Source organism: Poeciliopsis prolifica, unplaced genomic scaffold, assembly GCF_027474105.1.
Source record: "Poeciliopsis prolifica strain line A6 unplaced genomic scaffold, Auburn_PproV2 SCAFFOLD018, whole genome shotgun sequence".
NCBI lineage: Eukaryota > Metazoa > Chordata > Actinopteri > Cyprinodontiformes > Poeciliidae > Poeciliopsis > Poeciliopsis prolifica.
The window spans coordinates 3,016,928-3,043,289 of NW_026562393.1; the positions used below are offsets into that span (position 1 = coordinate 3,016,928).

Consider the following 26,362-nt stretch of genomic DNA (forward strand, 5'->3'; position numbering starts at 1 on the left):
ATTAAAATTCAAGTCCTCTGCCAGTCCCTGGTGGTCAGGCAGCAGTACTGCAAGAACTGCAGCAGCAGACAGGCACTTGTGTTTCAGCAGTGATAAGATAACCATAGATAAGATAACTCAAAGAGTATCTAAAGTTCAAATTTCCTTTCAAAGTAAGGGGATGAAATTAGAAAATAAATAAACTATATATCTACTTTATTAATTTATTTTGTAAGCTATATTAGGATGTGTGCAGGTTTGAAGTTCTGTGATGCATTTGTATACACTGATACCCAAACAAAAGGCGCTGATAAAAACAAGTTGTGTGTTTGGGGTTTGTGTGTACGTGTATGTTATGCTGCATCTGATTTGCTGCTGAGAGCTGCTTTCTGATTGGCTGATGGGCCACTGCAGTCTCTGTGTTCTCACAGCACTAAAATTACAGATGGAGGAGGATCAAAACAGCAGGCACAAACGCGTCAGAGCCCCTGCTTTCTGTCACTCCTTTCACATAGCGATTAATGAGTCAGTTTTTTGTTGTTGTTTTTTTGGGGGAGGTTTTTGTAGTGATGACTCAGATAACTCAGCACATTTTTAAAGTATTTTAAAGACACATGCACTGAACATAAGGAAGTCTTATGCATCATTGGGTTTGTGCACTGCTCTTTTCTCACAGGGCGACAGCAGACGACGTTGCTTTGCTCCTCCTGCTGCTGGCTGCAGACACGGAGCTGGTGCAAAGCTGAGGGTACACATCTGTATGAGTGCGTACACAGACTCTGAATCAGGAAGAAGAAACTGAAGACAGAGCTCAGATCTGTGCCTGTCAAAACTTTACCTCTGCAAGCCCAGAAAGGTGTTGGAAAAAGGGAGCATCTTCTGTGGGGCTGCTCCCCCACATTTGACATCTCAGACACAGACGGGGAAATGCTCATGAATAAATTAACACCAGCCTTCTACCAAAGCAAAGCACACCATGCAGGATGTCAACAGGGAAAAGCAGTGACTGTGTGGAGCGGCCATACAAATCTATTGCTCATGCAGAGAATAAGTCTGCATACATGAACAGACCTTCTTTAAGATCATCTTCATCAACTACTTCCCCTCATAATATATTGATCTGAGTTCAGGAGGACTAACAGATGGCAGACATGCAAAGAAGTGCTGGAACGCAGCAGTGGCTCAGATTCACCGTCATATGACAATAAGAATCATACACTCATCATAGTGATAATATAGCCAGTGAAGCAGGATTACTTCAACTGCCACACAGCCTCTGAATTATAGATTTTATGACTTTTTAAACATGTTATGTGTCTCGCAAGAAGAAGAAATCAACACAGTATCATGAAGCAAATATTCTGAGACAAAATCAGCACAAAAACCTCATTCACGTACGTGATGTCTTCTTAACTTCATAGATTAAGACAAATACAAATATCTTATAGCGCAGTAGACGAGGTGCATAAAAACACATCCATGTAAATGCTCAGGGCACAACAGGTATAGACTCTAACTGGACCATGACATCTTTTTTTTTTTAAAAAAAAGGGCAGCCAATAAATTTGCTAACATGTAAAATAATACTATAGATTACCTTTATATGGGAGCACTGCTAGGAATAACATAATTTAATAGTCTCTCACATTTTGTGTCAAAGTGACAAGGATTTTATGTGTATGATAGTATAATAGTATGATAGTATGGCCTGTGTAAGATGTTGTGATATGATTTGCAAAAACAAGAATGAATAAAGACCTAAACCTTGCATATACAGCTACATAAATATATAATTTGAGCTTTGCACATTTATATTTTCTTGTTTCTGTCTGCCACCATCTCCAGGCTTGTGTTGACATATTTTTAAAATAAATTGATGGAACTACTAACTTCTTAAAACAGAGTAGTCCTGCATGAGCAGTGGCCCTTATAGCTCACAGTGACTAGGTTAATTAAGGAGATGTCCTAAGAATCAATAGAGCCGTTTAGCAATTTGTACAACATCAGCATCACTACTTCCACACTCTGCTGACTCTGTGGCTCTGGCAGACGTAAACACTAACATTGAGAGGCGGATCTCATTTCAATAACTTTCATTTGGAACATAAAACGCCGCTAGTGCAAATGGATTATTTGATAAATCAAATTGTCCAACAAAAAACAAACACTTTAAAGTAAAACAACAGGACTTAAAAACAGCAATTTTTTTTTTTTTTGCAAGTGAAAAACTGTGTTCTAGTATAAAAAAATATACATATATATTGTGATATATGGGTTATATGACCAGCAGCTGATTTGTGATGCGCAAAAAGAACAGAATTGTCTTTTACCAAGAAGTCTGCTAACATCGTTTGAGCATAAAGTTTATCAGGTAGGAAAATCTTAATGAAATATTATTTTTTGTCTTGTTGTCTGTACAAAGCCTGCTAACATCTAAGGATCAGTTTGATAAATGAATTGATAATTATAACTTATAACTTAATGACTTTATCAACACACATTTTAGCTGTTAGTAGATAAGATTTTTTTCAAAAATGTTTTTATTTGACAATATGATATCATGATAAAACACATATATAGTCTTAGATGTGGGTGTAACCAATAGTTGCAGACCAAGAATCAAAACTGCTAACTGCCAAATTGCTACTGACAACATACATGCTTTGTACGAATGCTTCATAATGTATGATGTCAGCAAGGAGGATTTAGCACATCGTAGGGATTTTATAATACGCCTACAGATTTTATTTTGATACACTCTCCTGTGTTTGCTCAAAACATAAAGAAAATGAAAGATGCTGCTGCAGCTGTTTTCAACTGATCACAGGAAGAACCCTTGAAATGTTGTACCACATGTTTAAAAAATATATCATGCATTTAAAATAAAAAAGAATTAAATGTTACCATAAGAACAATGAAAAAAAAATTCCGAGCTAATTTATAGTCAGACAGCAAGACTGCTGTTTAATAAAAACCCTCACTAATTTCAGATTGATTTCCTGAATCACAGCAGAACCAATATTTGTCTTGAAGTATCAGCTGGATTTATAGCAGGTCCTAATTTTCCTTCAGCAGTTCTGCAGCTGGGTGTGTTCCAGGCTGAAACTAGTGTACCTCATTACTGCATCATAATTTCTTATTATTGTATAACAGAACACATAAATCAGATTGTTAAATATTTAAACCTGACTTCTACTCTCATTTCAGCCTTTTACATCTGGTTCTTTAAAAAAAACCCTAAAAGCCGGCTTTTGTAAAAAGACAGACAGATGGCTGGAATTCAAACTGCAGATTTTTCCAGCCTGTGTTTGAAATCAAAATTCTGATGCATTTCACTAAACTACACCTGAGTGGACTCTGTTTGACTGTCTCAACTCTCTAGCACTTCACTTTTGACTTGTCAACATCCCTCAAAAAAGCAGAGAGCGACACACCACACACACTGAGTTCCTGTTTGTGTCGAGACTCTCTGCAACCACACACCAACACCCCGCCTACAGAGAACATGCACAGCCCCAAAACATCAGATGAACCCATCCTGACAGTGATACTACATTACAAAACTGTTAAATCTACAAAATGTGTTCTAACTCTGACAAAACTGCAGCCGGTTTTCCAAAATTGCTTCCACAAATTGCGGTTGTGTTTTACCACTGCACAGCTTACCAAAATAATGCAGGTTTTCACCGAAAACAACACTGACCATTTATGTAGAAGCATGCACACGTTTATCTGGCTGGCTAATTTGACATTTTCTGCTGACACAGTTTTATTGGAAAAAGTCAAAGCACTGATCATCTTAAAAACAAAGCAAACTTACTGATTTCTATTATAATTTTCTTTCATATGTAGTTCTGATCTTTGTTTGACCTGATTGTACCAATAGAGAAATAACAGTGAATGAGCACCTGAATAAAACAGCACAAAGAGAGAAGTGATCAGATGTCAAAGCAGGTAACATGACCCAAAAGCCTGGCATCAATTGATGCACAATTGATTAAAAAAATCCTAAAAAAGACACAACTGTACCAAATGTACAAGTTGCAAAAGGGTGAAATAGACAAGCCCCTTACATCAATACCCTTTCACCAATAAGCGCTTAAAAAAAAAACAGGAATAAATGAGTGAAGTGAAAAGGTTAAAATTGTTGCGATGCCAGTGCATGTGTGTTTCATAAATGAATGAAGTGTCCCAGTTCTAAGTGTCGATCTTCCACTGCAGAGGAGAAAATAGGAGAACGAGGCTGCAGGGAGGTGGAGGAAGGGAGGATAAAAGATCCAACTAACAACATCCTCCACCTCTCCATCATTCTCTCTATTTTTTCACCTTCTCTCTTTATTTTTTCTGCCACTGCTCAGCACTCCTTCTTCCCTGATCTCTTTTCCCCACCAGCATGCCTTCACTTTCTTTTAATTTGATTTTTTTTCTGCCTATCTCATATTTGCAGTGTGTTGAGGATGCATTACCGCTTCCCCCGCATCACAGTTAACCCCTCCTCATCCTCCCTGTCCACCAATCACAGCACTTGGCAGGCTCTGCACCACTTCTCCAACCCAGCAGCCCCCCCATCTGTAACCACTTTACAATAAGCATTGTATCCTGGTGCCACAAGCGTGCCATTATTCCGTCATGGATACCTTTTTTCACATGGCCTTACTTTGACTCTATAGACAAAGCTCAGTCCTCCTCTCTTATATGACATTGCCTTATTCCTTCAGATCTACAGATCTATTCGAGCTGCCTTCATCCTCTGCCCTTGGAGTCTTTCTATAATTCATAATGCTCTTTTCTCAACAAGGTTGGATTGCTTTGCTGCACATGAGGAGCAAAAGTCTGTCCATACATGCCGTGCAGTTTGTTTCACTGTAACTAAGCAAAACCAAGTATCAAAAATACCCAACTCCGTCTAGACAAATTGACAAAAGATGTTGCTTATTTCAGTAATTCAATGAATAACTGTAATGAATTACAGACAGCAATATATTTCTGAATAAGTGGGATTCATGCTCTGTGAATCCAAGTTATACAACAGTCCATGGCGAAACTATTTATGCCTCTTATGCTTTTCAGTTCTTATCACAGTTCAACTGGTTTTAAGACTTCACTCAGTAACACAGTCGGTGTGGTTGTCTGTCCCACCGGATAGAAGTCAGAAATGGTGCATTTACTTTTGAAAGTAACTAACAAACAAAAACGCATTTTCATCCAACCACTTAGTGTTTATAAAGCTACAAAAGCATCAAATTGTCTGGTTGGTCATTGTTGCATTAAGGTGACTGAAATTACAAACAGCATGCAGAAAGAGCACAAAACGGCAGAAGGAAAGGTGAGCTGGCTGTAAAGCAGGTGGAATGAGGAGGCTTCAAATACAAGGCTTGGCTTAAATAAGTGTCAAGGGATTAATATACAACGTCTGGTCACCAGGGACCTCTTTAAATGTGTGCACTATGCTCCAGCCCCCAAGCCCCAGAAGAACAATACGGGCTTCTACCAGCTGACAACCATGTCTGCCGGGAGGGAGGCAAAGAGAGACACCCATGAAGGAGAGAGGAGAGTAACAGAGAAAGAGTGATGGGTGGGTGGAAGCAGGGAGAGGGGGACAGACTGGCAAAGGTTGAATAGAATATATTCCAAAAATAATCCTTGGCAATCACATTTTCATCTTCTCATTTAAAAGCAAATGACGTGACGGACCTCCCTCCCTTTGTGGCACTGTATTGCTCACATCACAGCATACTAAAATAAGAGTTTTACCAGGAGGAACTAAAGCTCTCCCAATTCAGAAACTGGGTGTTTTGTTTGTATATGCACTACTGGGCTTTCTATGGGTTTGTTGACATGACTCTAAAGAAATCCTTTTCAGATGAACAATTTTGTTATCTGTATGCTTGAAAACTACACAGCCTCTTTTTGGCTTTCTAATAAAACTAATAAGACAGTTACATGTTAACAACAACACCACAATTTGAAAAATGTGACTCACTGTGACACTGTAAGAGAAATCACTGTTTATGATGCCATGCATCCTTAAAAGCATTGACCAGTTTCAAGTTCAACAGTGAGTTCGTGTGAAGATGCAACTATTATCTGTTATGCCTGCTGCTCATGTATCAAGTTCTCAATAAGGCTCCTAATATATATGTTCCAGCTTCCTGTAGCAACACTGGTTGCTGAATAAACTTCACAAAAAAAATTACAAGTAAGATATGAAAGATTTCTTGTGATTCAACAAATTAAATAAACATTACAAAGCCAAAATAAGCTAATCTAATTATATCTGCACTCTAGATGCACAATTAAAGCTGTAAAATAAATATTGATTTTTTAACAGATATTTTGAGGTCACTGAGAATATGCTGTTAACTAAAAAAGGATCAATTTATAAAAACAAACAAACAAAATAGAAAAAAAAAATGATCCAGAACACAGCAGCACAGCTTCTTACAGCAACCAGGAAGCATGACCATATAAGGCCTATACTGGCCTCTTTACACTGGATGCCCGTCTTTTATCGAATAGATTTTAAGATTCTTTTAATAACTTATAAAGTTTTAAATAGGTTAGCTCCCCCTCATCTTTGGGACCTTTTAAAATTTCAGTCTGTGTCCAGAACCCTAAAATCAAATAATCAGCTGTTACTGAAAGTTCCTTGGAACCAACTTAAGAGGAAATGAGATCGGGCTTTTTCTGTTGTTGCTCCTATTCTATAACAATTTACCTTTCCAAATTAGATCTCCCCACAGCGTTCATTTATTTGAAGTATTGATACTATGTTTTTATTAATTTGTGTTATCGCCGTTCTTGTATTTCACTTTGGCGTAGTTTTACTCATGTTTTTTTAAAGTGCTGGAGAATAAATCTCACACTGACATTGACATATGACACAAGACAGTAAACAATTTGTTCTTAATAACAACTGCTGTCAAGATATGTTTGAAATGTGAGAAATAATAGCTTTTCTAAAAAGCTCATTTGAGCTTTAATAACGCCAAGCTGAATTTAACCATGTCATAACTGGAAGCCAGAATACAGTGTGGCGACTCAATGATCAAGCACAATCTATCTGAAGTTTTCCTCAAAAACAGAACTGTAACATTTCTGCCTGGTTAAGAGATATTTTTGTTCCCAAAGGGAAAAAAAAAGCTACACTGGATGGGATGGGTGAAACCAAGTCAGGTGAGGCAAACAAAAGACACATAATTGAGGAGATGTGATCCGAGGAGAGGTTGGATATTTTTTGCTCTCTGGTGCCAAGAACTGGCCCTGGGCTGACAGCGATACAGATTTACCTTGAATGAGCCAAGGATAGACGATATGCTCTCCACAATGTTACCCTACAAGCACGGTTAAACTGCTGATGTCACCTCACCTCCTCTTTTTTTTTCCTACTATAGCAACAACATATGCCTTACCTGTTGCCTTGAATGTAAAGAGGCAGAAATCAAGGTCAAACAACACGCTTTGGTTTCTAGTGATGTTTCTTATGCTGTCTGGTTGCTATTTATTTTTGTACATGCACATGCTCTCACCCCTTTTATGCTGTACAACATTCCTGCTCCATTTAAAAACATACATGTTTTGGTTAAAAATTTGTTAAGTTGGTGTTGTTGTTTTTTTTTATTAGCCTGTAGGAGTTGCTGAACAAAAACAAGCAGAAACAGGAAAATGTAGCTGTTTGGTTTGGACTCGTCTGTTCAATAGAAGTACCCTGATGGATAAACTTATTTCAGGTAAAGTTTATCATTTTCTACACAAACTTTACATTCAAGACAATCCCAGAGGATCTAAGTGTAGCCCTAGAAAGTCTGACAGAAAGGTACTGCTTGTACAGAACACCTTGATATTTTGGCTTGAATTCTTAACTGGTGCAGGTTTTTCCCTGGAAGATCTGTATGGATCACCAGCTACTCCGGCGACACTGATTAATGTTCCTCACAAAATGCAGTTGCATTCAGTCTCCTCTTTGCTTTAGCAGTGTGTGAGCTCCTTTCGTGTGAGCCCTTTATCAGCATCCCCACAATTTAAACTAGATCATCAAACTGGAAGCCTATGATGGCTTGTTTGGGCCTGAACAGTAAAATCTGCATGCCACCCAGCAGGTGCTCAACCCATATGGGTGAAGAACAAAAGGTAGTGGAAAAATGCTTCTGAAGTCACAAAACATAACTAAAACATCAAGACAGAGGCATCTGTTATTGTGCAGGACATCATTATTTTCAATTATGTGGTTAAAATTTGAATTAAGATTTTATTAGAACAGTATTATAAACTATAATATATATATATATATATATATATATATATATATATATATATATATATATATACATTATTTTTTTATTTTATTTGTACAAAAAGTACAAAGATAAGCCAATATGCCACTCCTAAATATTTTTACATTTACTACAATGATAACTTATTCTGCTGTAATATTTGCTTTATTATTTTATTTTCAAGATGATCTGTAGGTTTCAACATTTTTAGTCATATAAAGATACAAAGATCTTAATGATATATTTTGCTTTAAAAAAATCTGCATCTCAAGTTTTGAAGACTGACTTTGTTGTTACATAAAGAAACAAAGATCTCAAACAGTTTTTTATGATAATGGTGTTGATCTAAAGACATTTGATTTTGAGTTTTTAAGCATAGTTAGGGTTCAAATCATTTTGTGTTAGACCAAGAGAAAATTATTTTAATAACAGTCTCATTATCTTGAGAAGTCAAGATAATGATAAAAGATTAATCACATCTTATGAAGTTTCATGGTGTCATCTTATGAACTCAAGAGCTTGGGCTCTATTTTCCTGATCAACAAAGCAACTTATTTCCCTGCGACAAATAAGTAAATGATAGTTCCTTACAGTGTGTCCATCTGCGTCCCATCCATCTTAACCTTGATGGTAGAGGTCACAGCTTTAACACCTAATAACAGGTGGGTAACGCTAAGCCAATGACGACCTCAGGCAGATCCACCCAAAACAAACAAGCCCAAATTTCAGTGTGTGCGCATGAACACGGAATGTTAATCCCCGACACAACTGTAGCTAGATAAACAAACCCAAAGGTCAACAAAGTTATTCAAAGACTGAAGCCTTCATTAATGCCAGCCTCAGGTGAAACGCTCGCACCCAAATGAAACCATCACTGCAGCAGAGACATTATTGATTTCAAGTCAGACTTATTGACCAGCATGTAGGTGTTTCTCTGTGTCAAAGATCAAATCTAAACTTTTGTCCTTGCACAAACAGGGCATTGCACGCAAACGCACTGAGAGCGGCCCACGCCTAACCGCAGGGCGTGAGCGCTGTGGCATTCTGCTGATACGTGCTGTTCTCCTCTAAAATCACATATGTTCTCATAGCAAAAAAAAAGGAACTCTAAAGTTCTCTGAAGCCAACCCAAAAGCAGGTATTAGATGGGAAAAAAAAGCTAGAAGACATGATGACAGTCCTCTTAGCATAAATAATTGATGTTGAAAAAAAGGTAAACCTATAAGTTCCAGATGTTTTGTAGCTCAGCTGTATGAGCAACTCCTTTCATATTGGCTTCTGTTTGGTTATTTATTTCCCCTGCTGTGCGGGCTCTCTGCTCATCCATCTTTCTGTCATTTTCAGCTACCCATCCACCCTCCCGAGTATTCCCACTGGGACTGCCCCCTCTTATCTCAATGCATGTGCATGTAGGATTGTGTGCGTCTGAAAGAGGAGGCTGCATCATGACAAAAGAGAGGCTCCTGGGCTCCACCAGACTAAAGATGCCCCCTGATCCCTCAATCACTTCACTCCATTCTTCTCTTTGCAAATGTCTTTACCTTTTTCTTGACTTCACGTGATCGCTTTCTTGCCCTCTTTCTCTCTTTCTCCTTCTCCTCCTCCGCAGCAGCAAGATTCTCATCCGCCTTTTTCTTCAGCTGCGAGGCGGCATGCGCCATGGTGATCCAGCCCAGCTAATCCAGACAGGTGGGAAGCAGGGGATAGAAGAGATGGACTTTACCCTTTTTTTCTTAGCTCCTAATTAGTTTCTTGTCCTCCCTTTTCCCAGAGGAGAAGTCCTCACAGGTGTGCAGGAGGATGATTGTCTGGGAGGGACTTTTAAAATTTCCCTCTTTATAGAGCTCTTCTTTCTTCCTCTGCAGCTATTCACACTGCCGATACTGTGATCCAGATTGAAGCAGAAACATGGCACATTCCTGTTTCACCTCCTTAAAATCCCACTTTAGAAAGGAATCTTCTTCCACTGCTTTACGTTCAGAAAGCAATTGAAAATATTAAATAATTGTTTTAAAGCAATTAAAATTGTCTTCTTTTTCAGAAGAAAAAAGGTATGAAAACAGCTCAAACGCACTGAGAGCGGGAACACAGCAGGAATACAGCTCCAAGGTGGCAGGTCCAAAAAGAGGTTGAAGCTCTAGCTCCTACTCCAGAAAACGTCCTATTGTCTGGGTAGATAGAAAAATCCTGTTGCCTGCTTGACTGGTTCCCCGAGTCTGCCACCTGCACCTGAGCAGCAAGCCATCCTCTGTGTACACGCAGCCGCACACACTCAGTCCACCACGTCTAGCCGGGACAGCGGGGAAATGACAGTGGATGGGAGGCTGAGATAGGAGGATGAGACGGGAGGGGGTTTTGGGGGGAGGGGTCGTGAAGGAGGGGCAGAGAGAAAGGTAGAGAGAGCAGCTGGGACAGCAGGAAAGAAAAGAAAGGATGGAGGGGAATTGGATGAATACCTCTGCCTAATACCATCTGGCTATGTCTAAGAGATAAGGGTAGAATAAAGGGAGGATGAGACGTCACACAGCGAACATACAGCACAAGCTGCCTGTATCACAGCCTGCTGTGTGTGTGCATCCATGATGGTCCTGTTATAAAACTTACTTCCCAGCCTGATCCCACTGAATTCTTACTTGTTCTCTTAGTGCCATGACCAAGCTACAAATGAATAAAACCCCCATCACGACCACCTCAATCAGTAATAATTAAATGTATAAAAATGTCAACAAAAAACATATGTACACAAAGAAAACACATTTTTATATTAAAAATGAATAAACTAATGCTAAATGTTTTGCCATTTACACTGTAATGACCCAAGTTGTTTTTATCTTAACATCCAAACCTGTGGAATTAAGGTAAATTTTGTGAGCTTGAAACCAAAGATCAAATGAATAAAACATTGTTCTTTTAATGCTTCACTGAGTTCAAAAGAAATAAAACCAAGGGTTTGGAAAGGGCTGTAGAAAGTGAACACCTGACAGCTTCTGAGGTTTTCTATTGGTTTTGGTTTGTAAAAGACACAATTGGCTGTCTGGTATAAAAGACAGACAATTCTCTAAAAGATCAGACTAACAGACAGAGTCAGGGTTTCTCATTATTTAACATGTCATTGAATACTTTTCAAACATGAACGATGATCTAAGTGTATCATTGTAGTAATATCAATTGCCATTTCTATTATGAGCAATGAGCAAACTAAAAATTGAATGAGCTGAACTTCACTCCACCATGTATCAGTTAAATTAACTGAAAGCTAACGCTTTGATAGCATGCCAACTTTACAGAAAATAAATAAATAAATAATAATGTAACAGTTTTCCCTTGATTGTTGTCAGTTAGTAAATCTGTAACAATGTGTAATCCAAGCTGCACTTTAACAATCATTAGAAACATTTTTTTCTCTGTACATTTCGTCTAACGGATGTAATGACTGCAACGCACTTGAAAAAAATTGGGTGGAAATTTCTGTTTAACAGTGTTGCCCGAGGCTAATCACAAACTTCACTTAGTCCAATATAATAAGTCATCTGTCAGGCTGTGGTTTCAGCTGGGATTTACTACTAATCCCTCATTATGTCCATCTGTAAAAGGAGCTTATGACTTAGACGTACCAGCCCTTTAAGGCCTCCTATCTGTCCTAAAAACTGGTATTAACGTCAGGTGATTTCTTTCAACATGGATCAGATACTTAAAGCTACTGAAATAACCCGTGAGGAAGTATGTAGTTTTTTTCAGGATGTTTTAGTCAGCATGTCTGCTCACTGAAACCAGGAACAGCACCAGGGAAAATGTTCTGATGCTCCACATGCTCTTGATGTGGGTCAGCAGCAGAAATGTTGGCCTCGTTTCCTCTGTATGTATTCTACTGTCATGTGCCGGTTTCCTTTCTGGGACTTTCTGCATCAATCTTTAAGTCTGTGTGCTTTTATTCTAATGGCAGCTTGCCACAAGTCACAACCGTCAGCAAATCAAGCGGCGCGTCAGCAGGAGACGCTGCAGTTCATCAAGTTACGGATGGATGTGTCTTACTGGCTTCCTCACTTAAAGAACAATGTTACTTTCTAAAAAGATGAACTGTTTCAACCTGAGGGAGACACAAATGATTCATCCTCATTTGCTTGGAGTAGATGATTCAGGCATCTGATCATACCACATCTCACTGTTAGGAGACACTTTGTCAGGCCAAGAAGTTATCAGGCTGTTATATGGATCCATCACAGCCTGGGAAAGCAAAGAGAGAAGGAGCAGAAGAGTGATGCTGGAGAAAGAAGTCTGAGTTTTGCTCGTGGATTTATTTCTATTATGACCTGATCTTTGTGGAAGATGACGGATGAATGAGATGGATTTTTTTAAGCATCAACAAAAGTCTTACAAAACTTTAAAAATCTTTCTTCCAAACAGGTAGGCCTTTTGCAATACAAAATAAATTAATTAATTGCATAATAAATTAAAGCAAGCTCAATAATTTCCATTTGCGTGATTTATCGTTATCCTCTTTTCCCTCTCTCTTTCTAGCCAAAATAAAACGACCGGCCAACAAACAATTATCACAAGCATGTTTGTGATTAGGAAGAAAGAGGAATAAATCTCACTGATGAAGAATAAGTCTTCCTGTTTACATGCACAGGGATTTTCCTGTGGTGTTTGGCTCCCTCTACTGATGAAGCACAAAAACCTACATTTGTCCCCCCCACCACTTCTCTTCTGCAAAATTCAACACGATCAAATGCTGGCAAAACCTGCGGCCCCATCTGTTCTGTCCATGCTGGGATAAGAATTAATTAGCATTCGTGCAGATATAGCTCAGGCTTCGAATCCCAGCAGAGTCGGTGTAAATAGCAGGGACATAAACATAGGAAATGAGAAATTAACTGACAGTGACAGACCTTGTTTTTCATCTAATGACATTCGGATTTATCATTTAAGCCGTATTTATCTGTCCTTTTGCTAAAAGTTGGATTGAAATCCGTGCGTCAGTGCAGCACTGCGATAATGTCGTTTAATGGTTTTAAGGATGCAATACTTTTTGTGGTCACTTAGAGGCACCAGAACAAAGATAAATAAAGAAGCACTTTCATGATTTTCTTTCTTCAGGAAGTTTTGAGGCCGCTGTTGTCATTCTTTAATGTAATGCTTCCCTCTGGATTCTGATTTTTACTTAATATGATTTTTTTTTCTTTTTGCGTGAAAAAGAGATGTAAATACCAGAATATTTTAGGAACCGTAGATTTTGAGAGACTCACTGTTTGACATGTAGTCAGAATATCTCCTCACTGATTTGAGCAAATATGCTGATTAAATGTAAGAAAGGAAAAACAGAAACAAGCCCTTCTTTTTAAACTCAAAATCAATCAGATCTCTGAGGTCAGAGTGTCTTAAAATTTCAACACTCAAATTTACCAGGATAAAAACTTGTACAAATGCCTGGGTCTACATCTACCGTCAAACCAGTTTTACGTAGATATGCTCCAAAACTGTGCTGACCACAAATGTTGGTGCAAGACTGCACCAACATTACTGTAAATATATTTAGAGGAGTAAAGGTGACACTGTCAAACCAAAGAAAACACCTGTCAAGCATGCTTGTGACAAGATGACCAGAATGCCTGTCAGACATGTTGGTGCGCTATATTTCAAAAGACAGATTCAATACAACAGTCTACTCCTATATATTTAAGCTTCATGTCAAATAAAGGACTGGGACTTGGAACCAGATGAATTTGATCATCTCAAACAGACTGGTTTTGAAGGGAGTTCCAGTTCCTTTACATGAACTATTCTACTTCTACCAAGAAGAGTATCAAGGTGCAACTTGCAAAAAGACATTCAGTCAAGTACTGCATATAGTTCAGGCACAGTGTCTATTTCAGAAAAGCAAAACAAATTAAGTCCTTTACACCTTATAATTTTGCAGTTGCATTAATAAAACATTAAAGCCAACGATGATTGTATTTAAACTACTTAGTGGAACTGTGGCTCAGTCGCTAGTTCTTGAAACGGTCAAATACTAAAACTCTAGCTTCTAATAAAGTCCAATCCTTCCTGTGACGCAGGACTGTCACATCAAAAAGAAATCTCTACTTTATCATAACATGGCCTCTCTCTGTCAGCTGTCTGATGTCTTCATGTCCCTGTCACTCTCACTCACTGTTTTTTCCCACTCTCCACACACACAAAGCAGGAACCAGATACTTGATGAACAGCTCACCAAAGACCTAGATTAGATAAAGGCACAAGAAACAACAAAATGCACTCTGTAATGTTTAAGCAACTGTTATATGATGGTTAAGGCCAGATGGGCTTCAGGCAGACTGGAACACACAGTCAGTGTCTGGATGCCCAGTAAAAATGTGACTTTTGCTGCAATGGAAGTCATAGCAGACATTCATCCTGCAGGAAAACTGAAGTTTAGCTTTGCTCAAGTTTCAAGGCAAACTGAGACATTTCTTTGCAAATAACCTAAAAACAGATCCACCTTAATATGAATAACACACACAATGCTTATGCAGAAGCATAACATCCACAATCTTCCTTAAGTGGAGGCTGCATCTCCACTTTTGGTGGGGGGAGATATTTCAGGCATGCTCTATGAAAAAAGATCAAAAATATTTTAGAAAACCACAAAGTTTTATCAGTTGCCTGTGAGTGATCATCAAGTAAAAATACTGTGCCCAGCTAAACTAACTCAATTAAATATGCTTTACTGCATAGGTCCTTAACCTTCAGGGACCACTGTCCTGCATGTTTCAGATGTTTCCCCAAGCCAGGACAGCTAACTATGTGTTTTACATGCTTGCAACTGCAGTGGAAGCCTGTTAATCACCTGTTCATTAAAGCAGGTATGCACTAGCAGGGAAACATCTAAAACATGCGGAACAGTGGGCCTTGGCTCCCAGGGTGGGGCACCACTGCTTTAAATGGATATAAAAATAAATCACCCCTGAGATATCTCTGATGGATTGCAATCGGCCTAGGCAGATGAAGGACTGACCCCACAGAGTGAAGGTATCACAGTATGTTTGTAAATAACTGCTGCTTTGTTAAAGGTTTTCCATTAAAAAATCTGGAGTACAATCAACCCCAATTTTAAATATTTCCAAATCAAAACAAAACAAACGAATGCAAAACCCTTTTAAATCTATTTACTTAATATCTATGCAGAGGGGTTTAAACTGAAGTCAAATGTATTTATCTCTGTCTGTCTGTCTGTCTGTCTGTCTGTCTGTCTGCCTGGGGTCAACTTTGGTCTCCTGCTGGCACTTTGCCAGCTGTCTCCTTGGCAACAGGATACACCAGCCACAAATAGCTCCAAGCTGCGCGTCCCTCCGCTGTGCCAGGGCCACATCGAACCACATCACACCCCTCCCAATTTTGTATCGCTCCACAGCAATAGATAGGTCCTACAGAAGAATTGTGTGGTTCTGAACCTTCCAGGATGTAACGTTTGTTTACAACAGTCCATAAAATCTGAATTTAAACAAGGGGGGAGAGACCACTATTCTAGAGGTACATGGGTATTAATATTTCATCAAAAGAACTTATGACGCAGACTTGCTTCTATACTCTGTATGTATAAGATTCAGTTGGATGTAGGCTTTAAAGATTAGTTTGAAAGTGAAATCAAGGAAACACATGAGCTTTATTGGGTCCTAACTCACAATTAAACATGGTGGCCCCTGCCAGCTCTCTGAAGGCGTCTGGTGAAGCCAAACTTCTGTTTCCGATTAATGAAGAACATAGCGCCTAGTGAGATGTTTTGATATCCTGTTCCAAATTTGAGTCTAGACACAATAGGATATCAAAGGTCTACATACATTCATGGATAGGAATCTACTCTGATACACACTAATATAAAAGCAACTTTGTGTTCCAAATTTTATGTTTTTTACTTAAGATTAGTTGGAAGCTCAAAAATTGTGAAAATTAAGAATTATTCTACAGGCAAAGATGATTCTGAGTGGAAGAATAAATATGACGGTATGCTGAACGACAACCTTAATTATGTTTGGAACTGTTGGGATTAAATATTTTAATGTTACAAATGACAGACTAATCTTTCGACCTTTTAAACCCAAAATGTGAAACTGATTGATAAAAACAATATGCAGGATTTCTTCAAAGATTTACTCTGTTCTGTTAAGATAAATATTTTCAAAGAAAATTTCCAACACTTCCTTTTGTAAAAAGTTACATATAACATTATTCCTTAGATTAATACTGACATACAGTTAGGGCAAGAAATATTTGAACAGTAACACAATTTTCGTGAGTTGGGCTCTGCATGCCACCGCATTGGATTTGAAATGAAACCTCTACAACAGAATTCAAGTGCAGATTGTAACGTTTAATTTAAAGGGTTGAACAAAAATATCTGATAGAAAATGTAGGAATTGTACACATTTGTTTACAAACACTCCACATTTTAGGAGCTCAAAAGTAATTGGACATATAAACATAACCCAAACAAAAAGTTTTTCTCAATATTTTGTTGCGAATCCTTTGGAGGCAATCACTGCCTTAAGTCTGGAACCCATGGACATCACCAAACGCTGGGTTTCCTCCTTCTTAATGCTTTGCCAGGCCTTTACAGCCGCAGCCTTCAGGTCTTGCTTGTTAGTGGGTCTTTCCGTCTGAAGTCTGGATTTGAGCAAGTGAAATGCATGCTCAATTGGGTTAAGATCTGGTGATTGACTTGGCCATTGCAGAATATTCCACCTTTTTGCTCTCATGAACTCCTGGGTAGCTTTGGCTGTATGCTTGGGGTCATTATCCATCTGTACTGTGAAGCGCCGTCCGATCAACTTTGCAGCATTTGGCTGAATCTGGGCTGACAGTATATCCCGGTACACTTCAGAATTCATCCGGCTACTCTTGTCTGCTGTTATGTCATCAATAAACACAAGTGACCCAGTGCCATTGAAAGCCATGCATGCCCATGCCATCACGTTGCCTCCACCAAGAGGATGTGGTGTGCCTTGGATCATGTGCCGTTCCCTTTCTTCTCCAAACTTTTTTCTTCCCATCATTCTGGTACAGGTTGATCTTTGTCTCATCTGTCCATAGAATACTTTTCCAGAACTGGGCTGGCTTCTTGAGGTGTTTTTGGGCAAATTTAACTCTGGCCTGTCTATTTTTGGAATTGATGAATGGTTTGCATCTACATGTGAACCCTTTGTATTTGCTTTCATGGAGTCTTCTCTTTACTCTTGACTTAGAGACAGATACACCTACTTCTCTGAGAGTGTTCTGGACCTCAGTTGATGTTGTGAACGGGTTCTTCTTCACCAAAGAAAGTATGCGGCGATCATCCACCACTGTTGTCTTCCGTGGACGCCCAGGCCTTTTTGAGTTCCCAAGCTCACCAGTCAATTCCTTTTTCCTCAGAATGTACCCGACTGTTGATTTTGCTACTCCAAGCATGTCTGCTATCTCTGTGATGGATTTTTTCTTTTTTTTCAGTCTCAGGATGTTCTGCTTCACGTCAATTGAGAGCTCCTTTGACCGCATGTTGTCTGGTCACAGCAACAGCTTCCAAATGCAAAACCACACACCTGGAAGCAACCCCAGACCTTTTAACTACTTACTTGATTACAGATTAACGAAGGAAAGGCCTTTTGAGTTACTTGCAGCCTTTAGAGTCCATTGTCCAATTACTTTTGGTCCCTTGAAAAAGAGGAGGCTCTGCATTACAGAGCTATGATTCCTAAATCCTTTCTCCGATTTGGATGTGGAAACTCTCATATTGCAGCTGGGAGTGTGCACTTTCAGCCCATACTATATATAAATTGTATTTCTGAACATATTTTTGTCAACAGCTAAAATAACAAAACCTGTGTCACTGTCCAAATATTTCTGGCCCTAACTGTATGCTAAAGTAGCCTGGACTAAATGATTTACCAATACGCAGTTTGTGTTTTTCACAACCACAAACTGCCTAAGAATGAAAAAATGATGTAGAATTAATTATTTCTGCAAGTATACCAGCTTCCCTTGTGGACAGTAAAACATGTTTTCAGCCTTAATATGAGACATGACACCATTCAGTAAATATTTTAAGCTTATTAGAACTGCGGAAGTATCAACATGATTCATGAAAAAACAAGTCAAAAAGTGGATCCATGGATTATGAAAAATTTCTTTGATGATGGAAATTACATTGCAACTTCATTTGGTTGCCTTTGAAGATCAAATCCTAATAAATCTGAGTCATTCTTCTCGTCTTTATACTCAACTTATGTTTGTCTTCCCTGATCCTCAACTCTCGCTGGCATCACCAAGGTTAATTAGTCATGAACTTTCCTTTTAAGAGACCGATAAGTCATCCTAATACAAGCACACACACACACACACACACACACACACTCAGAGAATGTATCCTTTCTGAGTTCCCCTACACAGAAGGCACACACTCACACATCGAGAGCATACTGGAAACCAGCAGGATGTAGCCACTTCAGGATGGGTATCCTGACCTAACTCTGCTGGGCATGCTCAGTAGAACCATGCAAGCGACCCTGGCAGCGACACCCTGGCAGCCTGTCATGGCAACACATCAAGTAGGAGGCATGTGGCCACTGGGAAAGGATGTAGCAAAGCGAGGCGTAAGAGACGATAAACACTGAAATTGAATAGTAGGAGAGGATATTTTGACAGAAATATAAAAATACCCAGACATTTTTCAGATTTATGTTTAATCTTTCTGTCACTTTGCAGAATGGGAACATTGTGGACCTAACTCACTTTTCTAATATGGATTATATTTAGTCAAAAGAAGTGGGTCCCATATGAGAAGCACATTATGAGTCCAGGTCCATTTAGTAAAAGCCAAGTATTGCCCACATATGAGTGTTTTGACCAGATATTTTTCAATGGAAGGTAAAAGAGTTCAAATAGTAAAAATTTAAAGAAAAAAAATTGTTGCAAGGTCATATTTATACATTGAGGGCTTCTCATGTCAGCACAGAAATATGATGTGTTGCGTTTATTTGTGCTAGGTCTGTAATTAAATTTTATTGTACATGTGGGCTGTTTTTGTGCTGATACATGCCTGACTTCTACAGAAAAACAGACCAAACAGGAAAGGGCTTGCTTCTTCGATGATGTTCAGTAAGTGCTCTATTTGTGCTGTTCACAAGTCACACTACACAAGCACATCAAGTGTCTGGATTTTTCTGTTTGCCCACTGCACTGACGGCTTTGGCAGAGTGCAATGATGGGACTGATTACGGCAAAATTAACTGGAAGCACTTTTGATCGTCACCAGAAGTTCAGAAGCTGTTATCGTTGTTTTATGCCTTCCCATTACATATTCCTTTACAAAGATACAATATGTTATTATGTAATTAACAGGCACTAGTGCAATTAAAATGTTTACTTTCACAGTTTCTGTCATAAATTGTTAGTAGTGAATTTTAAGGTTCGAATTACAGATACCTTTAAAATTCCAATTTTGCTTCCTATTCCCAAGTCATAAACTGGAAATGAAAAATTTTTTGTTGCTGTTTTAGGAGACAACAAATAATAGATCATAGTCATTTTAAGAGACTTCTATACTTTTTTAACTTCCTGTATTAGCTTGCTGTGCTGCAGTATCACCATTAACCTGTACATAAACTGTAGAAAATTTACCACATTAGCTCTATGGGTGAAATATATTTTGGGAAGAACATGACACAAATCTTAATGATTGTGAGTGGGGTTCACTTTAGAGGTCACTTACTGTGAGTTCAACAGCTAAATACAGAGAAAACAATTACATCATCCTCTTAGTCTCCTGTCGCCATGGTGACAGTCACATCAGCGTGATCTGACCACTGTCTGACACCTTTTCTTGACTTCAACGAGAACTCCATCTCAGAAATAGAGGCACATTTTTACATGACGGGTTGACAGTATTCTTTTGATTAAAGCTCGCATTTTTTTCAGAAGGCCGGTAGCCTGTCTGAAATAGAGTATTTGATCTGAAAGAGCCAAATTAGAAAAGGTTTTTGTACTCCTTGACCACAGATGGAACCACTTGTCTTATGATCAATCAATAATTCAAAAGCCTGTGATATTAGAAAGATGCAAAGGTCTCTTGCACATTTGCAGGTTTGAATGCTGCAAATTTCTTTTCAAGAAATTTGAAGAGGATTTCAAATCTCAGGAGAATCTTATAGGAATATAAATATGTATGTTTCTCTAACATATTGTGACATAAGAAACATGTTTCTGGCATGGCTTTCAAGTGAAACTTAAAAATTATTCCAAATTGATAATTCTTTGTTCTATTTCAGCCCAAAAATAAATATATATTTTTTGCAGTACTACACACTGCAGCAGAGAAGAAACACATTTAGCTTTTAGCTATTTCAGAGCTTCCCCATTGCAGGTTTTCATCAGTGATCTATAGCCAACATTGTGCTTTTCTGCAAACCATGGCTCCTCCTCAAACTGCTGCTGCTGCTTAGTCAGTCCCTTGAACATTAAACTAATTCTTCCCCTCTATGGCGTTTGTGCAGATTTTACTTTCCCTTACAAGGAGTGACATTAATGGAAGCTTCCATCAGCAATAGTTGACAGGGTTTATTGCTCGTCCAACAGCTACAACATCTCCACACTGAAAATTATAATAAAGCTATGTATTTGCTTTTAATATACTGAAATGAGTCTTGGGAATTACCCGGTAAATAAGTCTGAGCTGAATGTTTTACTGACACAAGAATGTAATGGCATTTATAATTCCCCTCCAAACTACACTACAGCTTACAGACAGTGCCTTTCAAAAGTATTCACACCCTTTGACTCTTTCTACGTTTTTACATTTGATGTAAGATTCAATGGATCACCAGAAAGACAATTACAAAATTTTAATAATCTGAAAAATATTTACATCGAGTCCCATTTATTCTGATGATTTATTCTAAATTTGGCTGAACAATTTGCCATCAAATGTCCCCTAACAATTAAATTGAGACAAAAATTTTGTCTCAGTAAGATTTGTGTAAATAAAACAGCAATCCTATTATGGTTTAACACTAACGTTAAATAAACACAGATTTGAAAGGCAAAATTGGTTGCTAATTGACTTTTATTTAATCTGATGATTTATTAAGAGGAATTTGATTACATATTACAAATGGATGCTGTACGGATTAGGAGCTGATTAAAGCAGCAATCTAATAAAGATAAGGAAAAACCAGTCAGCTGCTGATTAAGGCAAACACAGCAGTCTATATTAAATCATCAAGTCCAGACCATAAATCACTCCCCTTTCTCTTTCTATGCTTTTCCTTTCACCTTATCACACAAAACAACCTCCTCTTTGCTTTTGTGCATGTGTTTATGACTGAGGTGGCAGGAAAAAAAAACTTGCACACTGAAGTAACCACGTTATGAGAGCTGGGTTCTGTCCTGTTCCTGTGAAGAAATTGAAACTGAGCCAAGCGCAGCATTCTGCTCCATGGCTGCCTCAGCAAAAGCACAATATGTTGGCTCCAAAGGACTACAGTGGCAGAGACTCTCACCCCAAAGAATATTCAGCTTCATTATACTGTCTCTATTGTACGTGGTGTATACCGCTCTGGTAACTTCGCAGGCAATAAATAAGGAAGGTGGGAGATCACTGAATGATGAATGTGGATTAGGGTTAAAACACAGAGTGCTTAAGTCAGCCATATTTATTGCTTAACTTTACAATTTTCCATGCACCTTTCCAATCACCACTGCAGAAAACCTGGATATTATCAGAATTTTCTATATTTATTTTTAAATAAGTTTGATAATCACATTTTAAGTGTGTAGTTTTGTTTCCAAACCCTCTTTAAATACTTAGGAAAGGTAAGTGGTTCAAATGATCTTTGGGAAATGTAAAGAAGCAGTCAATTATTTTGTGCAGGTAAATGGACATCGTTTTGATGTTTACATAATAGTCTTCATGATCAATACACCTTTAAATTGTTTTTAAAAACCCAGATGAAGATGTTTTTGGTGGTGTCTGATAGATAAATTCACATTTACTTTTTTACAAAAAAGTCAATTTACTTTACTTTCTACTGTCAGATCTGAAAGTCCCACAAGATCTCAACCACTCTTGGTGACGTCTCCATTAGTGATTTACAATATGTTAAAATCACTTATAAACCAATGTGCAGAATATAACAGCATCTACAAAATGTTCCAAATGTAACTAAAAAACCATGCAGCACATACATGAAAATAACATTTACTCATGTTCGGTGTTTCTACAACGAGATCATTTTAAAATTATAAAAAATTATAATATGTGTTTTGCCACACTGAATAGTTTAAATGTTTAAGTATTGCTTGATCTTATTGTATCTGTGGTAAAAGTCTGTGCTGAACTCATGATTGGACATTGGGCTTTGCTGAAAGGCTATGGATCAATTTGCTCAGGGGATTGTCTAAAGAAAAAGTCCAAATGAAATGTGCTAAAAATAAAAGAATTGCTCATTTCTAAATAACAAAACCAAACATCCCGCTCGCTTAAATGATTTTAGGAGACAAAACACATGAATGTTTTCTTATTGAAAGAAACAAAATCTGCAGCAGGACACACAAAAGTCAGGTAATTATTTTTTTTTGAATATTTTAGAATCCACTAATAGTCATTCACAGACAAAAAGCCTTTCTCGTAAATGCTTTGGTCACTTTGGTGCTACTACATAGTTTACATGTTGCCAAGGGTGTGACTGGAGGATAACATTGCCGACTTTCTAAGCAAGCCAGGAGAATTTTTCAACGGACATTTGATCGATTTAAAGTTACGGTCTGCGGCCACAGACATCCTGCTTTAGAAAAGAACCTGCAACTCAACCCCAGCCAAAGAACCTGGCCAAACTCCACAAGTCACTTGGTGTTTAAGGACTGATCAGGTGTCTCTGGTAATGTCTGCCTCAACAGGAATTGTGATCTGCGCAGGACACGTTGCCAACTCCTGAAACATTGTGCACCGGGCATTCCTACTGGGATTACACGGTGATATTTAGTAACCTGTCCAAGATTCCTCTCCCTCTTGCACAAGTCCCTTGCCACTCGGATGTTGGAACCTAAATATCTTGTGGTTCAACTACAGGCCAACTCTGCTATTTTACTTGCACCTCGACGTTTCAGCCATCAAAATACGCTGTGATGCATACCAGGTATGCATGATTTCCCATCAAGCATGCCTTTTGTCTTTACAACAGTAATTTCCCTTTGAGCTGATCAAGATGCATGTTTCTACAATACTTCAAATTAATTTATCCATTGTGAAATAAATAAATTCTACAGTGAGTAGACCATAAGCAAATAACTGGTTAGCAACATTCAGTGTGAATATATTTGTACAATCTTAGGATCGTGATTACCTTACAGATTTCACAGCATCCAATTCAGTTATGGATAAGTCAAGTGAGGTGGATTTCAAAAAATAACACCAAGCTGAACAGAGCACAACATAGTTGCCTTTGACCCCCAACAGGAGGTCATTTCAGCCCCTGGCCGTATCTTTCTGTAGTCACTCTTGTAAGACATACAGTTAGGGCCAGAAATATTTGGACAGTGACACAGGTTTTGTTATTTTAGCTGTTGACAAAAATATGTTCAGAAATACAATTTATTTATAGTATGGGCTGAAAGTGCACACTCCCAGCTGCAATATGAGAGTTTCCACATCCAAATCGGAGAAAGGATTTAGGAATCATAGCTCTGTAATGCAGAGCCTCCTCTTTTTCAAGGGACCAAAAGTAATTGGACAATGGACTCCAAAGGCTGCAAGTAACTCAAAAGGCCTTTCCCTCGTTAACCTGTAATCAAGTAAGTAGTTAAAAGGTCTGGGGTTGTTTCCAGGTGTGTGGTTTTGCATTTGGAAGCTGTTGCTGTGACCAGACAACATGCGGTCAAAGGAGCTCTCAATTGAGGTGAAGCAGACTGAAAAAAAGGAAAAAATCCATCAGAGAGATAGCAGACATGCTTGGAGTAGCAAAATCAACAGTCGGGTACATTCTCAGGAAAAAGGAATTGACTGGTGAGCTTGGGAACTCAAAAAGGCCTGGGCATCCACGGAAGACAACAATGGTGGATGATCGTCGCATACTTCCTTTGGTGAAGAAGAACCAGTTCACAACATCAACTGAGGTCCAGAACACTCTCAGGGAAGTAGGTGTATCTGTCTCTAAGTCAACAGTAAAGAGAAGACTCCATGAAAGCAAATACAAAAGGTTCACATGTAGATGCAAACCATTCATCAATTCCAAAAATAGACAGGCCAGAGTTAAATTTGCCCAAAAACACCTCAAGAAGCCAGCCCAGTTCTGGAAAAGTATTCTATGGACAGATGAGACAAAGATCAACCTGTACCAGAATGATGGGAAGAAAAAAGTTTGGAGAAGAAAGGGAACGGCACATGATCCAAGGCACACCACATCCTCTGTAAAACATGGTGGAGGCAACGTGATGGCAAGGGCATGCATGGCTTTCAATGGCACTGGGTCACTTGTGTTTATTGATGACATAACAGCAGACAAGAGTAGCCGGATGAATTCTGAAGTGTACCGGGATATACTGTCAGCCAGATTCAGCCAAATGCTGCAAAGTTGATCGGACAGCGCTTCACAGTACAGATGGATAATGACCCCAAGAATACAGCCAAAGCTACCAGGAGTTCATGAGAGCAAAAAGGTGGAATATTCTGCAATGGCCAAGTCAATCACCAGATCTTAACCCAATTGAGCATGCATTTCACTTGCTCAAATCCAGACTTCAGACGGAAAGACCCACTAACAAGCAAGACCTGAAGGCTGCGGCTGTAAAGGCCTGGCAAAGCATTAAGAAGGAGGAAACCCAGCGTTTGGTGATGTCCATGGGTTCCACACTTAAGGCAGTGATTGCCTCCAAAGGATTCGCAACAAAATATTGAGAAAAAACTTTTTTGTTTGGGTTATGTTTATATGTCCAATTACTTTTGAGCTCCTAAAATGTGGAGTGTTTGTAAACAAATGTGTACAATTCCTACATTTTCTATCACATATTTTTGTTCAACCCTTTAAATTAAACGTTACAATCTGCACTTGAATTCTGTTGTAGAGGTTTCATTTCAAATCCAATGCGGTGGCATGCAGAGCCCAACTCACAAATATTGTGTTACTGTCCAAATATTTCTGGCCCTCACTGTAATTTCAGCATAAACACCTCCTGCAATATATAACTGTTATTTCAGAGTATTAAAGTTTGACTGAATTGAATATTAAACAATTTTGCTGAATTAAGATGAACTAACAATTTACTGAACAGAATCAAAGCAAGTTAAAGGTAACTGAACTCAACTGATCTGAATGCATTTTAGTAAAAACTCCAAGACTACATAAAGGTATTATTGTCAAGCTAAATAAACATGAAATAAAGAGGCATAGAAGGGAAAAATATACATAGGAAAGTAAAAAACATATAAACAAGTGCAAAATTAAATGAAAATTACAAAATATAATTATCTTGAAGAATTATCACAATAAAAAAAATTAAGCTAACATTTTTAGACTATGATTTTTCTTAAAGACACTTAGTCCTCAATTGAACTAAATCAAATTTAATTTAAATTTATTTTGTTACAAAGGAAATACACCACATTGTTAATCATCTGTTCTTTACTGGTTTATAGAATATTATAAATCTAATCTTAAGTACTTAAAATTTGCATATAACAGATTCCACTATATTTAAACAATAGTCAAAGTGTTATTTTTTTTAATTATTAAATACATTTCAAATGCAAAATACTTAATTCAAAACTCTCAAATGTTTCTTTCCATCTTGTGCTTATATATTGAAAGTGAAAGATGACCTGTTGTTAAAATGGTTAAAATAATTTTAGAAAAGGGTTTGGATTAATCAGATTGCCACTGTTCTGGAGCAAACACTTCATTCTTGTTGTAAGCATCGACGGTATTGACATTACAGAGGGTGTGGGCTGAGAATGATGAACGTGGGCAGTCTTGTTACATAAGGAAAGTCCACTTCTCTGAATAAAGCAACACAAAAACACTGACTGAGCATGCATGTGCTGCTCGCCTCAGCAAATTGGACTAAAAAGCAATGATGTAGAGCAGATCATTTCAGGATCTGTACAGTAA

The 26,362-nt window shown here is 38.2% G+C and overlaps 1 protein-coding gene across 36 annotated transcripts in view; it reads right to left on the reverse strand.

Annotated features, from left to right (window-relative positions):
- Nucleotides 1-26,362, reverse strand: part of LOC129368050 (ankyrin-3-like) — a 128,202-nt gene that overhangs the window by 82,515 nt on the left and 19,325 nt on the right. For 15 of the 36 annotated variants that reach the window (XM_055042855.1, XM_055042854.1, XM_055042837.1 and 12 more), the window contains exon 1: nucleotides 9,794-10,544. The exons of 2 other annotated variants lie outside the window; for them this stretch is intronic. In XM_055042855.1, the coding sequence (XP_054898830.1) occupies nucleotides 9,794-9,913 (120 nt within the window). In that variant the 5' untranslated portion in view covers nucleotides 9,914-10,544. Of the gene's footprint in view, nucleotides 1-9,793; nucleotides 10,547-26,362 lie in introns of those variants that run through there. 19 more of the 36 variants (XM_055042871.1, XM_055042856.1, XM_055042870.1 and 16 more) reach the window with 7 other exon arrangements.